The sequence below is a fragment of the Leuciscus leuciscus genome (genome assembly GCF_965113295.1).
Source record: "Leuciscus leuciscus genome assembly, chromosome: 18".
NCBI classification, from domain to species: Eukaryota; Metazoa; Chordata; class Actinopteri; order Cypriniformes; family Leuciscidae; genus Leuciscus; species Leuciscus leuciscus.
The window spans coordinates 27,237,466-27,254,713 of record NC_138742.1 but is presented as its reverse complement, the minus strand read 5'-3'; the positions used below and the strand labels follow the sequence as shown (position 1 = coordinate 27,254,713).

Below are 17,248 nucleotides of genomic sequence, written 5' to 3'. Positions count from 1 at the left end.
AGTGCGCCCCTCACCCAATAATCACTAATAGCGCTGTGCTTTATTACTTCTAAAAAGAAACAAAGCGTTATCTTTCAAATTCTGTCCATTTTATCACAAAATTCAAACAATAAATGGCGTTTTGACTCTCTTAAATGTGACGTGACGTTTCGGTTCAAGCAGCAGTGCGGAGCGCGAGTCTATTCTTCCACTTTAAAACAAATTATATCTAGAAAAACATGCATGAATATCAGAAGGTAAGTTGAAAGTTACAGTACAACTTACCGAAATCCGTGTCATGTCTCAATCAGTGTTTCAACCGTGGAAAGACGTCAATAAAACTTGCTTGTGAAGCTTGTGAACAATATCACTTAATGTTGCATTTACCTCAGGAAAGTCATCCGTTTCTTAGTTAAGTCAAGTCAAGTCAAGTCAAGTCAAGTTTATTTGTATAGCGCTTTTCACAATACAGATTGTATCAAAGCAGCTTCACAGTATTAAATTAAAATAATACAACAAAGTTTTCTTCAAGAGGAATTTATTGATTGATAAAATTAAATTAAATATCCCCAAAATATCCCCAGTTAGCTTAACATTTTTTTTTTTTTTAAGTAGAGAGGAGCTTATTTACTGTTAATTATACGTATGTTTGAATAAATTTGCCATGAAGACAAGTGAAAACTACCTTATCCGTGTAACTGAGTTGTATACAAACATTTCATCTTTTATTTGAGTGTAAATATTATACCGGGAAATAAATAGCAGTTGAATATAATAGCTCTGTTGTTCATTTTAACCACTAATATTATAGTGTACCGAATGAGAGCGTTCTCTGTGTAGTTTGCAGCATGATTTGGGAAAGAATTTTTATCCATAAGAAAAAACTAACTATCGGTATCGGCCGATATCATTCTGAGTAATCGGCTATCGGTATTTCATATCGGTGCATCTCTAATTATTATTGTATAATAAAAATATATAAGGCTAATAACAGTCTGTGATAGGTCTGTACAATCGGTCAACGATGAAAATCTAAAATTTTGAAATAGTTTGAAACAGCTTCAAACTATTTCAAACAACAACAAAAAAAACACAAATTGTTCACCCATAAACTAGGCCATTCAGATTACTAGTTAAAGTGCAGTGAAATACCTTATGTCAGCAGACAATGTTCTTATAGGTTTGTGGTTCGACGGCACCATCACCTTCTCGTTCAAAGATTTCAATTTGCCTGTGATATCCACGTAATATGTCCATATCACCTTTTGCGTCTGGTTTCACCTGTAAGTTTAAAATATTCCAACTGAGCCCTCAGTTTTTTTTTTATGTGACAATTATGTTAGAACACAATCACATTCTTATTCCCATTGCGACGCGTCAAGCGTGTCACTGGACCCACGGTCCTAAGTGCTGTGTGTGATTATTAATATAAACATTACATAGTTGAAAACACTGAATAGTTGTGGCCATGACAAGTGCAGAGAGTCTCTCTCTATTGCCACCACCAATGCACACACAATAATATTGTGTATCTGAAAATGGAGAAGATCACCCAACACTAAAGCCCTGGACGCATGATGATGAATTGCATTTTATGCAACTAACTCATCAGGTATATCAGTGAGAGTGTCACTCACGACAACACAAATGGAAAGAATGTACTTAGTTTGGTTGGTAATATAGGCAGAGGGTGAACCGACTCCAGGGAAAGGGCTAAGGAGATGCGCTTCCCCTATAAAAACACATACATTTCCCTGCAATAGTTTCAATATACATGTCACAGCACAACCTACACATCCCAGCATAAATGCTCATGATAAATGATTTTAGTAAAACATCCACGCTCACAAACTACCGTTGATTTAAAGGCAGACTTAATATAACAGCTTCGAAGTCATTTCGATGGTAAACGAACTCGTAGTTGGGCGAATCATCCTGATAGCAAAGCGGGGGGTGGCAATGCAAGTTTGAGAGGTGGCGTCCCGACAAATCTCGCGAGAATCACGACTTGCTTTGCGGCACGACGTCACATACATCAACAACATATGAAGCAGCCTCTATGGAAGACACTCGCACGCATTTCAGAAGTGAATCATGGCAGAGTCGACGAAGAAAACGAAGAAAGCGCGGTCGGAAGAGTGCAGAGACGGCTCTGCGTGAGTGGTATTTACGACAGTTATGTGAAATACAAGTACTCCACAGCGACTCTAGGGGGCGCTGTTTGAGAAAAACGGAATCTGCATAGTGTGCCTTTAACAGAAAAGCAAGCATACCGTATGTGGGATTTGACATGGCCGAAAGCATGCAAAAAGCGCTTTCTTTATAATCACTAAAAAGCGGCCACTCATATTAGATCATCGCGATCTCACAAAGATCTGTTAATCAATGAAGCTGTCTGCACAATGAATCGCTTACAAAATTGTCCTACAATGAGAGGATTTGCGAGAACTCAGAAACCACTTATCGCTCAAAACACTTATCGTTTCGGTTCAGTGCTAACTTAAACACCTCTGATTGGCCATCGCGTTCAAGAAATCAACATCAATGTTTGTGATTGGCTACATTGCTCAACGCTGCAAAAATATTTAGTAAATATTGGGGTGGGGTGTTGTGTGGGCACCCACCGGCAGAAAAAACTAAATCCGTGCCCTATGATTGAAAACAATGTTTCATTTCCTCATTTGAGAGTGACCACAGGTGAGAGTCTGATGGACATCATTTTGTGAAGAGGAAATGACCCACTTCTCTCCTCTGGAAATAGAACGATTCTGTTCCAGTTTGGCTGAAGCTAGACCAAGTTTTGCGTTGCAGTGCCGAGAGACTCGAACAAAGTGTTACACGCATGCCGAGGTTGACCTCTTAGTCCCGACTCAAGCACTGACACAATTCTGTGAGCAACAAATCAAGGGCAAGAAAGGCGAGAGACAAAAGCTCTCTCTTAGAGGAAACAAATATGATCTTTCTTTTAGTAAATATCAACCACTCTTTTTATAAACCATAACATCAGTGGAGAAGAGAACCTTATCTCTGGAGACATGAAACCACAACATCTGTGAGACGTTAGTCAACAGAGAGACAGAGTCTAGAATTTATCAAATGTTTTTGTAATTAGATACAAACCTGATTAAACATGTTAGCAAAAAGTAAATAAATATTCAGTGTTTAAAGACCAAAACAATGAGATTATGCTGCTTTCATGCCATGACATAACCGTAATTATGATACGGCAACCCGTGATGTTTTACCCAGAGCTGTTCACGTCCTCAGACTCGGATTTATTTGTTTCTATGTCAACACTATCAACGGCGAAATGAATTAGCAGCGGTCAGATGGTACAAATAGAGCTCTGCAAGTTGCTTATGTTATTATTACTGTAATGTTATGTGCTTATGTGTTTGTGCTATTGGCGGAAGTTCCCGGATTTTGCCGTGTTCGCACTGCAGGAACTGGGAACGATTTTAGTTCTAGGAACACCTTTTGGAGGAACTGATTTAGCTCCTATTTCAGAGTCGGGTCTAAACCAGCACTATAGGAACTATCCGTGACGTTAGTGTACGCTGATTGGCCGAACACACGCGAAACACCAGCACCCGCCATTTTTAAAAAGGCAGTGTAAACAAAGTTAATAGCCTATATATTTACTCCAGAAACTAACTCTACAAACATGGAAAACAGTGATAGATGGGAGATGGGCATCTTAAAGGAACCATATGTAAGAAATTTATTTCAATTAATCATAAAATGGCCCTGATATGTCACTAGACATTAAGAAATCATGTTCATTTCAAATAGTTACATCACTGACAACAGTAGTCCGGCCAGGATATTGTCATTTAAAAGTGAAGTTGCATCCCTCAACTGATGTTGATGTTGTCATGTTGTGTTTTGGCCTGAAGCTCCACCCTCCACCTATCTACCAATCACGAAGTCAGTAGTGTTTCGGCATCCGGGTTGCCAGCTCTGCTCTAGTTACCAGAGCCGCAGCTACAAACGTGTCGGATAAACAAATGCCAGCCTATCTGGCAACCTCGAGTCAGGGGGGAGGGGGAGGGGATACACCGCTCTACAGTAGTTTGAAAGTGATTGCAGTACCAGTTTTGGCCACAATCTTACACACGGTTCCTTTAACCTTTACGCTGAAGAGAAAATCCAACGCAACTTTCAGGGGACCAAGCGAAATGTATTTCTGCTCAGCTAGCGACACTGAACATCAACCACACGGCACACGCCGATAACTTTTCACATACAATCTACTTTCTATGTCTAACAGTTCTATATAATAACGTATTAGACAGGACTGTTAGACAGATCGTAAACTAATAAACACAGGGAATGCGAGCGCTGTGAGCTCAGGCTCTGGCGTTCTCAGCGCCGCCAAAATAAAGGCTTACGTCACTTCACAGTTCCTACTGGCGGTGCGAATGCAACAAGCAAAATGTTCCTAGAGGAACCATTAGTTCTCAGAGAACCACCCTGGTGGCTAGTTCCTAGAACTACCCGGTGCGAAAGCCCCTATTGCTAGCTTCTCTGAACTTGCCTACCCTGCCTTTAATAGAAAATGCTAGACATTTCAAGATTTAAAAAAGAAAACAAATCTGTTTTTTCTCAACTGTTGTCTGTGGCGTTCTGCTGACACTGAAGAAAAATAAGGCAACTCAGAGGCTACTAAATTAGACCAAGCAATCAAAATGTCTAGACAAGACTAACTGGTGTCCAGAAAGGACATTACAGAGGCTAACTCTTCTGTGTCCAAATAAAACAGCGTTTGAAGTCGGTAAGCAGGAGTAGGCGGTGCACACAGCAGGTGGGTTACGGCCTGCCAGGAACCGGAGGAGGTGAAGGGAAAAACATCATAAAGGATGAAGAATGAACGGCTGCCTTTAGAATAAAACACAAGCTGTTACTTTAGATTGTTACACATGCTCAAACAGAAACTTTAGATTGTTACACATGCTCAAACAGAAACTTTAGATTGTTACACATGCTCAAACAGAAACTTTAGATTGTTACACATGCTCAAACAGAAACTTTAGATTGTTACACATGCTCAAACAGAAACTTTAGATTGTTACACATGCTCAAACAGAAACTTTAGATTGTTACACATGCTCAAACAGAAACTAAGTCTGCAGATTTTCAGAGAATTTAAACACCATTCATTTATGAAGTTCCCCATGCTTAAACACATTTCACAGAATCCTGCAGATTTCCCCCAAATAATCAGAGGAGAAATTGCAGTTTAAGTGAAAGTTTAAACCTTTGTCCCAAAATCTATGAGCTAACTTTAGATAAAAAAAACACGCACAAAGTAAACGCCAAAGCCCGTTTAATTCACAAATGTTAACAAATAAGCAGCATGCCTGTTTTCACATTTTTCATAGGTCATTTAAGGATTTTTCTTCAGTTCAAGACCCCATATGCGTTAATACTGAAACCCAAAAAAAAAGAACAAATCATGTACTGAATTAGAGTTGCCCAAGACAACTTCCTTCCTAAATAGTGCATGAACACTTTACTAAGGTTAGTCTGATGGATTCAGATGAGCTTTTTCTTTCAGAATATAAATACATCACTTTCAAAGTAAACGTTTTTGTGTGTGCGTGTGTGTTTTTCTTTTCAGATCATTCTGCTTTTGTACTCCTAGAAAGAAAAAGAGGACCTTCTTGTCCAGCTCAGTTCCTGGAATACCCTCCTGAGGGTGTCAGATTCCTCATAGGGCGAAACTGCCCATTAGTTGTGAAAACAACTGCTGAACTCTGAATGAGTTTCCAGAGTAGCCTGCTGTTAGCCTGACGTCGTCATACTCAGATTCTAGTCAGAATGTGAGTCCGATACTGCTCCATTGGGCTGTGATTATGGGGCGTGTTTCAACCGAACCAGGAAGGAAAATGCCTCTGCACTCAATTGGATAGACATACAACCAATCAGAGCAACGGAGTAAGTGACGTATGTTCTTCATTCCAATCGACAAATGCCTTGATCGCGGTTCTCTGTTCCTCTTTTAAAATTAATGCGCTGTCGATATCTTCTATAACAGACGCGATGGCGGAATCTACACATAATGTTTCATAAACAAAGTTCGGGAGGAGCACGTTCAAATAATCAATCCAATCAACTTGTCATCAAACAATTACCATGTCTACCCTATCACATGAGAGGAAGCATATATTTATTCACTCTGTCAACTCACCTAACATTCCTTGACAGTTTTCAGCCTCCCTCCACTCACTCTCGGCCTGTTCTTCCACAGCCAGGAATACAGGGCGAGTACTTTGGGATCGGGCCGAATACCGAGCCTCTCCTCGGACAGTACACCAAATATGCATTTATTCTATCTGACTTATTTGTAAGTGTGAAATCTCAATTCTCCAGCGGCAGTCATCTTTGTTGTAAACGAATTCAACCCAAGCGCTCGTTGGTGACGTGGATGATTACGTCCATCATCGTATAAAGCCCGCCCGGACAATTTGATTGGTCCAAACAGCTTTGGTTTGGGCATAATAGCTCCACAACGGATCAAGTCCAGACCGAACTTCCCGACTTAAACATGTTGTGGGCAGGGCTAAGTTCAGCTGGCATCCAGGCTAGCCTGCTGTAATATCCCCTCCACTATATGCTTGAAAACTTGCATTTCAAAGTGAAGCAATAAAGTATCAGTAAACAATTTGTTTACCCGCCTGCAGTAGCATAGATCAGTTATCAGACACTGCACTCCAAACTCAACCCGTGTAAGATCTCCTAAATTCAGTTCAATCACAGATAAGGTGATTTTGCAGTCAATTCCAGCAGAGTTACAGGAATAACCCACAACAAGCTCCCATTTTAATGTTCAGTTCCTGACAAACCACATTCCAGCTCGCCGAGACTGTGTGTTAGAGACGTAAGAGGGCAAATTATTTAACAGGTGATTCTGTAAGGCAAGTCACTCACTCCCAGTGCATCCTGGGTCATGACTGACAGTCAAACGAGTCGAGAAAACATAGCACTTCATACTGAACTTATCCTAATGCTTTAATGCACATTTTATCACACACAGAGAAATTAAACGACACAACAGGAAATATTTAAATGTAGGTGTGTGGAAAAAGCCACTGAGAATGACTCAAGGGTGTGAAGAGTATCAGGGGTGAAGAGTGGAAACTGTTACTCGTGTAATGTGCAAAAAACACTCTTGCTCGTGTCATATTGCTGAACTATTATGTTATACAGAACTCATTCAGGAGCATTTATTTGCCTCATATCTTGAAATTTGCAAAACACTCTTAAATACATTTAAATTTAAACTTTGTCCGCCACTTTGAATCAAGTTTTTCACTGAGCTTGAAGCAGGACTAAGACTACCTTAAAATTACAGCCAAACAAGGCAGATAAGAACTTAAGAGGGCAGCATGTTGCTACCATCTATCTAGTATCTACCCAAACAATACATGTCAAACAAAACACCTAAACAGGTTCTAAACTGGCAAAACTGTTAAATATTAATAAAATGTAGAGCCACCCTGTCTTGACAAAGATCCACAAAGAGGAGAGAGGAAGCAGGGATGGCTAAACGTCCCCCACATGACTGAGTCCAATCCAGTCAAAGGAGGTTCATTCTGAGGCCAAAGACACAGTTGTTGAGATCAGTCATAAGGCTAGTGGAACTTTCCTTCACTCAAAGATAAACTGATTTTAAAACATTTTACACAGTTTAGCACAGATTTACTCGGTCAGCTTCTTTCATTATTAGTTATTAAGATTTAAGTTCATAGCCATCAACTTTTGTGCTGGGTATTGCTTTTTATTTTAAGCAGAGACTAAACAGCAAGAAAGCAAAACTATTAAGGAGAAAAAAGGGAAGTGGGATTGCAACCCAGACTTGAACCTTTATCACCAACATGAGCATAACAACATATTTACACCGTGTCCTAACTAGATGTGATGTGATGTGATAAGTTTCCAGTTGTCCACACCAGACATGTTACATCTACAAGCGCCGACACAGTCAATCACAAATCACAGTCAATCAGGAGCCTGCTGATCAGGGCCCTTTCTTCACAGGCACTCGTAATCAATTAATTGGATGAAAAAAATGAACAAATTAATAAAAAATATATATAATAATAATAATTAAGAAAAACCCGTCTCAAATAGCATAGGGATGGCACCGAAATAATAATTCTGGGCTGAAAAGGAAAACTCTGGATGCACTGAGGCTACAAACCAAAAATGACATTTAATAATTAGTAATTTGAGTTGTTTTGTATAACTGTAATATTAGAGCTTTCCTAGTCTCAAACGCATTAAACAGCACACGCATTTGTCAAAGCACATGACAGGCCAAGCCACATCAATTCGATTAGTGGTTTCCTTTAAAAGGGTCATGACGTGAGAAATCAAATTTGCCATATAAGAGGTCTTTGTAGCATTAAAACATCCTGCAAGTTTCATACGTCAAACGTCCTCATTATAAACAAAGCATTTAATCAAACTTCGAAAAACTCCTCGTTTTTATATTGTGGGATCTGTGACGTCACACAGGCAAATACACTTGCGTATGACCGCTTCCAGAGCAAGACTTTGATGAATATTTATACATAATCGCACCATAGGCCCCGCCCACTGGCGCTTAACCACTGGCATTTGCCTACATGTGAGCGTCACGTTAGCTGCGGTGAGTACGTGGCCATCGCCGCGGCTGGCTAGCAAAAACTCTGATTAACATGTATTTGTTTAATGTATTGCGTCATTGCATGGCATCTGGTTAGGACACAGTTTTAGAATAGCTTCTCTAGAAGTGTTGCGGTCGAAACAACAGATTGGTCATGGATTTAAACCTACGTACTACAGCAAAAACGTGTCAGGATCTTGCGTGCTGCTGACTGCTGTACCACACTAGCAAAACCTTTAATGAGACCTGTAGAACCACATGCCAGAAGGCCTCGTCTTGGCTGGATATATAACACTAAATATGCTTAACTAGTCTTTAAAATAAAAACAGGAAGTGATACAGATCGGTCCTTGGTCACACAGTTCGCCGACCAAACCACTCAACGTTGAGTGTGTGAGGCGGTCACATCAAACAGAGCCTGGTGTGTTATTCACACAACATGAAAGCGGAAAACAACCTAACCTCTATAAAGCATCAATTGTCCTCGCCCAACACTAATGCATACAGAGTTTTTCAACTTAAGCCAGTTAACTAACTCGCTACTAAGCTCTGATGGATGTTACAATGATTGAAGCCGTATGATACTTAGCCATGATTTAGCATAAAACATTCAGATCGTAATCATCCACAGATTCATTGAAAAATGAAACAATTCAGACGGCTAAGTCTGCGATACACCACTTTGCCGTTTCAGCATGGACCCCTTGCTCTCCGTTTTGACAGCTCTGTTCACAGCCCAACCACAGTCCCGTTGAGTTCCCAGACACTGCAGTTCTTCAGGAAGCACCTGCCCTTTCATCTCCCCACAGGAATCCACCACTACACTGGCCACTCTTCAGAGGAACTTCCCTTCGCCAGGTTTTGTGGGAATCAAAAGTGACAGCCTGTGTGAACAGAGTCTAACAGGATCTCTAGATAAATAACACTCAGCACTTTTACAGAAGCTTGAGGTCTGATTTGGTGTAGCACACAGAAACGGACAACAGATAAGATTTAAATCTGTTCCCTGACCAGTCAAACATTTCACAGCGGTACTACTTTAGTCACAATGCGGAGAATTCAGTCCAATCACACTAACCAAACAAGTTGTCTATAGCTTAAAAGGCGCGCACAGAAAAGCTGCCTCTCAGACACAGTGTGAATGGTCTATTAAATCGACTTCTCTTTCATGTCTTTTTGCGCTTGAACTGACAAATTCACACAGAATTATGTAGGGGTGGGAATCTCTAGGCACCTCAAGATTCGATTCGATTATGATTCAGAGGACTGTGATTCGATGCTGAAGCAATTATCGATGCATCTTGTGTGTGTGTGTGTGTGTGTGTGTGTGTGTGTGTGTGTGTGTGTGTGTGTGTGTGTGTGTGTGTGTGTGTGTGTGTGTGTGTGTGTGTGTGTGTGTGTGTGTGTGTGTGTGTGTGTGTGTGTGTGTGTGTGTGTGTGTGTGTGTGTGTGTGTGACTACTTGGTACTTTTAAAGCAACGTATTTATAATGACCCATAAAGAATTTACTTCCAATATATTTTATTAATAAAACAAATGGAAGTGATTAGGCAAGTCAACTGTAAGGTTACATTTGGCAGCATATGTCCCAACATTGAACCAACAGGAAAAGAAATGTGCCTGTACTAGCAGCATACTTGTAGTAGTCAATGAATACAAACTTCAACATATTCTGAATCTCTAACATAACATAATAGACTTCTATCCAACATCCTCCTGTTATTGTGCAATGAGCAATTTAATCCTTCAGACAAAACAAAAACAAAAAAACAAACAGCTTTCATACAATAAAAAATATAGAATGATGTGCCAGCAGCTTTCATACAAGCATAATGCTTGTGGACTCGCGCATATTCTGCATAATTAGTAACATACAAAAGCTGCTGTAATACACAAATCAATAATAAGGAGTTTAAGACTTATGACTTGAAATTGTTCCTGTACACCAACATCAAAAACAGCTTATACAAAACAAACAAATAATGAATGAAGATCTGCAGAGAACACAGTCAAAATGTACATTTTGTAACTGGCATTGCATTGACACACACTGTGCCTGTGGAGGGCAGTACAGTAAACCTGCGTATAACGTACGTATAACAGATCGGTTTACAGCATATTGATGTGAAAACTAAACAATACAGAAAGCAGCTCTTATGGGAAGAGCTGTGGGGGAAACTACCCTTGTGAAACACAGTCGGTTGTGTCTTAAGTGAACATGAACCGTTGAAAAGAAAGCACGTGTTACAGTATGTTGGATACGTGCATCTCTTAAAGTGACAGCAGCCTAATAAACCCACTGTCTTTATCCTCAATGTTAATCTAACAACAAAAGACAGAAAATCACTCACTGCTCACTGCTGGTGGAGCAGCACTAAACATTCACTGTGCTATTCAATTAAAGATAAATATGATAGAGCAATAACATGAACAGTGAAAGTAACAGTAGCTCATCCAATATATTTTAACAGGCATAATTAGGCATGAAAATAACAGAATGAAAATATCTATTTGATAAGCCAACTCATTTGATTTAAATTCTTTTGGGTTCTCTGCCCAAGAGCCAGAGCAGTGACCTTAACTAACCCGTCCTGCTATCTACCAATCAGATGTGTTCGTCTGGACCACATAATGAGACGTTTGTTCTGTTGATTTAAGAAAGTTGTGAAAGTTTCTTTTCATAGATAACAAAAAGACGGACAGATGGACAAAAAGAAAGAAAAGGTCTTATAGACCAACAGACAGGTTATGGAGAGGGCAGACAGATTAATGTATAAACAGATTGACAGAGATAGACTGATAAACAGACACATAGATATAAATACAGACAGTGTCTGTCCAGACAAATGGACAAATGAATAGACACATAGAAAGACAGTCATATAGATAGCCAAAAGCACAGACAGGCAAATCAACTTTGAAAAGGCAAACATCTGGACTGATGAACAGACAGACAGAAAATGGATAAACAGATGGACAGACAGACAAGCAGAAGGAAAGATAGACAGACAGACAGATAAACAGGCGTAGATAGACAACCAGATGGAAATATGGACATGCGGACATAAATAGACAGAGAAAAAGGTCACAGACAGACAGACGAGTGTAAACCATCTCAGAAGTAAAGGGTGTTAGATTAAATGCACATGTGCACACAATATGTATAAACAGATGAGCACACTTATAAATACAGATAAGGCAGCATGTCCAAAACTGTAGACGCCGCCATGTTGAAACGACATTCCACGAAGGGGAGAGGAAACGACTCTCAAACTCTCAAACCCTTTCAAAACAACATGACAAGTCTCGACACGACCCCTCGTTCCATACAGTACAGAGACCGAAAACAAGAGCGGTTCATCTCGCTTCCAAGCGTGAGGAAACCTCTCCTGCACAGATATAAGGGCAAGCCCCTCCATCACAACACAGCTGTGTTAAACGGATAGTTCATCCGAAAATTCTTTCATTTACACACCCTCAAAAAAAAAAAAAAAAAATCGAATATTGAATATTTACCAAAGAATATCCCAAAAGTGCTCTTTTCCATACATCGAGCGAGACACTGATCAAGTTCAGAAAAGCCAAACATATGGAGCCGATTATGTGAAGCAAACATCAAAATGTATCAATTTACAAATCATGCACTATTGAAAAAGTGTTTTGAGGACTTTATTAATCGATAATCTGGCCCTGCAATCATAATGTGTGTAAAACGTGTTTTACTGCCACTAGTGTGCCACAGTCTGGAAACTGCAGTGAATTACGTCTAGACTTTTTCAAAAACGTAGACAGAGGCACATGAGATCATTGATAACAGGTCTTGTTAATAAGTGCAGATTTGTGAAGACCGCTCGCTCCAAACTAGGCAGATCTGACGGCAAGGAATGCCAATGTACACACAAGCAGAGTAAGACACACACACTCGCACCACAAAATACTATTGACATGTACATTACACACGCCAAATGACAAGCTGCACGCAAACACAGCACTCCCTTTAACACCTGCCGATAACTGCGTCTCTGGTAAGTAAATACAGATTGATGCTCTTAAAGATCGTTGGCCAGTGAGCAGAAGGAGGACAGACAGAGACAGAGAGAGAGAGAGAGAGAGAGAGACACAGAGACAGAGAGAGAGAGACAGAGACAGAGAGAGCACCCTTTTATTCTTCTCCTGCTGGCACCAGTTCCAGCCGATCATCCGTTTATTTCCCTCCGACACACGCTGAGCTGGTCTTTCTCACCATAGAGCGCTGCCAGACATTGATCCACCGAGCCAGAGAGACACACAGATGCCAGCGGACACAAAGAGCTTTGATGGGGAGAAGGGGTGGATGGCATGATATCTGGCCTCTATGAATGCAGCCTATAGCTGATCAATCTGCACGTGGAATAGGTAGATCCTGTGTGTGTGTGTGTGTGTGTGTGTGTGTGTGTGTGTGTGTGTGTGTGTGTGTGTGTGTGTGTGTGTGTGTGTGTGTGTGTGTGTGTGTGTGTGTGTGTGTGTGTGTGTGTGTGTGTGTGTGACGCCAGATGAAGGGGTAAGATGGATAGTGATGATGACCTCAAAATGCTACTAGAAGACTAACAGCAAAAGCTCATAATGAGGAGCGAAGAACTTAAGAAGCATCTAACAGGATCGTTATTTGCCGTATCTGGGGTGTGTTTCCCGTACAACGACGTAACTCACTGCCTCACTACTGTAGTACGATACATCGTTGAAGAAATCAACTAGATAGTCACGACTGTTTCCCGAAACCGTACTGTCGCAAATCAGTCGTACAACCACGTTGGTTAATGACGTCACACAGGTGGTGGAGTAATAACTACTTTAATGAATCTGTTTGAGATAGAATTAATGCTAGATGTTTTGCTGTAAGTTACGGACATGACATCTGAGCACTATTTCTCATGCTTTATTTCCAGATTCAATCATAGGCTCGTTCTTATAGGCTAGATCACGTTCACACACACTTCATTAAACGATGCTTTAAATCTCTTGACAAACTAAAAGACGTGAATGACATTTGTATGTATTCTAAATAAAAGACACAGGTTGTGCTGAATGTCAGCTTCCTTATTTTGGCTCAAGATAAGAAGTTCATTGGAAGTTAGAACTATGTTTTTGGGAAACACCGACTCGTTGAACTATGCTGATATTAACGACGGCTCTTGCGACCATAGTTGGCTAAAAATGCTTTTGGGAACCCACACATGGTTAGTTCTGTGTTGTCCCCATGTTACAGTTGTTAATCATATACATGTGTTTTTGTGCCTTAAAAACACTGAACATTGTTGTGAAGACTGATTTAAACATATCACTAGTGGGTAATGCTAGTAGGCTGACATACACGAGGTTTTGCTTAACTTGCCTGAGCAACAAAAAAAGTGTACCTGCATTATTTCCACCTATTATTATTAATGTCTTTACTATTACTTTGATGCTTCTTCGCTTAATTAAAGGACAAAATTCCTTTAAAAAAATATTTTAAGTCATTTTGTTGCCAAAACTCAATCTGGGAAGGAGCTCCGAATAGAAAAATATTTCTACATACATAGTAAGACAGCCATTAACTCACACGATCCAACAAACCAAACTCTCTCTCTCTCTCTCTCTCTCTCTCTATATATATATATCTTCAAAGAGACAGATAAGAAACCACATTATAGCGCAACATGTGCAATTGCCTAAACATTATTCAGACTAGAGGAGTCTGGACTTTTAAATGCATAAGAAATGAAGAGGCATCTCAAGCGCATGCAAATGTGATCAGCTCTCTATTCACACACTACACTGAGAATAATTTACATTTCTATCTCACTCACACACACACACACACACACACACACACACACACACACACATCTACATTGTAAATACATGTGCAAATCACATCCAGCAGGAATGTACGGTATTACGACACTACGTTTTGCTTTGTAATAGCAGGGATGATGGCTCACCTTACTCATGCTTTTATGACATAAAGAGGAACATCAACATGTTTATCTTGAGAAAGAACTGACAGGGTTCTTTGAAAGATGATGATTCCTTGAGATACTTTTTTTGACAGCTAACAGAAATGGTTTCCAATTCTATTTCCAAGAAAACAAGGGAAGAACCTTATAAGGTTTTAGGTCAAAAATGTCATTGTGCAAATGTGTTTCTCTCTTCGCAGCAGTGGTCTAAAAAACCTGTAGTTCAAAACCACCTTTAATTAAAACGTATTTGGTGAATTTTGCTCTGCAAACTCAAATTGTAATATCATAATTTGTGCGGTTGGGTACCAAGTGAGCACAATAAAGCCACACAGACATACAAGAGGTTTTAAATGATAAAGGCAGATGTTTACTGAAACGAGAATGAGATATCATGAACGTCATGGCTGGGAAAAGTTGTCACGTGTGTTTTGAGTGTAAATACGTATGCTGTAAAAGACAGTCTTTTTTTATTATTATTTAGATCGCATTTTAGATTTCAAATGAAGTTATTCTTAACCTCAAATCAGTTAGTCAATAAGCAGCAGTTTGTGACAACCTACCCAATACCGTGTGACAACATGCCCCACTATAGACAACACAACATAGTGTTATAGAGCCTTCAGTTATATATTTGTTTCCCATGGGAAATGCTACGTTATTTGTTTAGTTAAGACTTCCATGTTTGTGTCCACGACTTAAATTTAAAAAAAATAAACCAACTGTGAAAACAATCCCTGGAGTAAAGTGTGACAACTAGCCCCGCTCGCTCGGTCTCCTGTAGAGATAAAGCCTCCGTGGTTTCCTCTCACCTGAGCAGACTGGAGAGCGTGTGGGAAGAGCTGTGGCCGCCGCTCCCGGTATTCCCGGAGGATCCAGCGCCACTCGCGGCGGCCGACCCGGCCGACTGTCTCTTCCCGGACAGCAGCTTCTCGACGGCGGGCAGATTCCCGGTGCGCGCCGCCTCCAGCAGCTCCTGCTCCTTCCCCATCTCACACACACACACACACACACCAGCGGCGGAGGAACGATCACACGGTCGGCCACACGGACCCACGGCAGCCTCTCCGACGCCCCGACGCACTCTCTTCCCGCTCCGCTCCGCTCGGTCCACCAGCGGCGGCTGTGTCAGGGTTATTCCCGCTCCAATCGCTCCTGCTCCGGGGAAACTTTCTCTCCCAGCGCCCGCACAAACTTCCTTTGGCAACGGCTCGACACGTCACTTCCTAGACGGGCGCGCTCCTTGGTGACGTCGCGAGGGCTCGGAATTATGCACAATCATTTAATTACACTAATGATGGTGGAATGGCATTTAGGGAATTGAAATCGATGGATTCCATTATGTGAAACCCCTCGTTTGATCGCTTATCCTTACATCCTGACATTAGTGGAAGAAAAAACCGTGACAATAGATCAAGGGTTCATGGAAAATTACTTCATTTGAGAAATTATCAGAAGAGTCCCTTACAAAGTGGATCATTATGAGCAGTACCAATGGGACTGATGGATATATTAATCCATTATGATTTTAGATTTTTTATTTTTATTTTTTTTATATATATGCTAATGAAGTAATCGTGAATATTTTAGAGTTATATATATTTAATGATCTGATGATAAAATGAGTACCTGACCCACATCAAGCTCATTGTGCATCAAGGCTATCACAAGATATTAAGTTTTGATGTATTGACTCTGACTCTGGCCTATAGGTTCTTCCAAACATTGATGTAATGCATTGCAAGTAACGCAAGTTACATAATCAGATTACTTTGTAAGTAACTAAAGTAACACGTTTGTTAAAAACAAGTTTCCAATTTTTAATCCTTGTTTCTTGTCCACTGTGGGAGATGTTGATACTATGATTCTGACGCGTCCAAAGACCCAGAGAGGCCTGTTGATGTTCCAAACATATAACTGAAGTTTATTAAATCAAAAATAAAGATGCATTGTAACAAAACAAAACAAACAAAAGCATGACAAGCAAACAAAATATCTGAGTTGACTTCACATTTGCCAAAAATATCATTTTTATTTATTTATTTGTTATTATAAAACAAAAAACAAGCCCAGCCCAGGCGAGGAAAAGTAACACAAAAGTAATGTAACGCATTACTTTCAATAAAAATCAGATTTTTATTTTTTAACTCATACATTTGAATTGCTCTTAACTTTAAATATTTGAGTTAGCTACATTTCACTTCAAATTATCATGGAATATCTTACTTACTTGAATATTTATAGTAGTGGAAACATAGCTTGCTTTAATTAGCTGGTAAATGCTAAATTGCTTATTAATGCATTGTAAGTAAGTTATAAATAAGGCAATATAGAACATTTAACACATACCTGTTCAAAGCTCATGCTCCACTCATCACACTGACTGCCCTTCAAAAAAACATTACACTTAATTTTAGCATTTACTCTCCCTTTCAAGTGTCATGTCAAAGCATGCTAGGAAATAGGAATCCCAGCCCAGTTTTAAGTTTGTCTAAGTTAAAAGAAACAAGTTAATAAAGCATTGAAACACTCAGAAAACTTCAAATCTGTCAGTTTTGTGAAATCAAAAGAAAGAGAAAGGTATATACTCAGTTCATTTGATTGAACTAATTTGTTTAATTTACGTTTACCCTACTCAAACCGA

General features: G+C 39.9%; 1 protein-coding gene across 10 annotated transcripts in view; it reads right to left on the bottom strand.

Moving 5' to 3' along the window:
- The window catches only part of LOC309480498 (ankyrin repeat and SAM domain-containing protein 1A), a 128,301-nt gene extending 112,414 nt beyond the window's left edge, over window positions 1-15,887 (bottom strand). For 2 of the 10 annotated variants that reach the window (XM_082145008.1, XM_082145013.1), the window contains exon 1: window positions 15,417-15,877. In XM_082145008.1, coding sequence (XP_082001134.1) covers window positions 15,417-15,595 — 179 coding nt within the window. In that variant the 5' untranslated portion in view covers window positions 15,596-15,877. Of the gene's footprint in view, window positions 1-15,416 lie in introns of all 10 variants that reach the window. The other 8 variants (XM_082145014.1, XM_082145007.1, XM_082145009.1 and 5 more) reach the window with 7 other exon arrangements.
- Window positions 15,888-17,248: the final 1,361 nt, after the last annotated feature.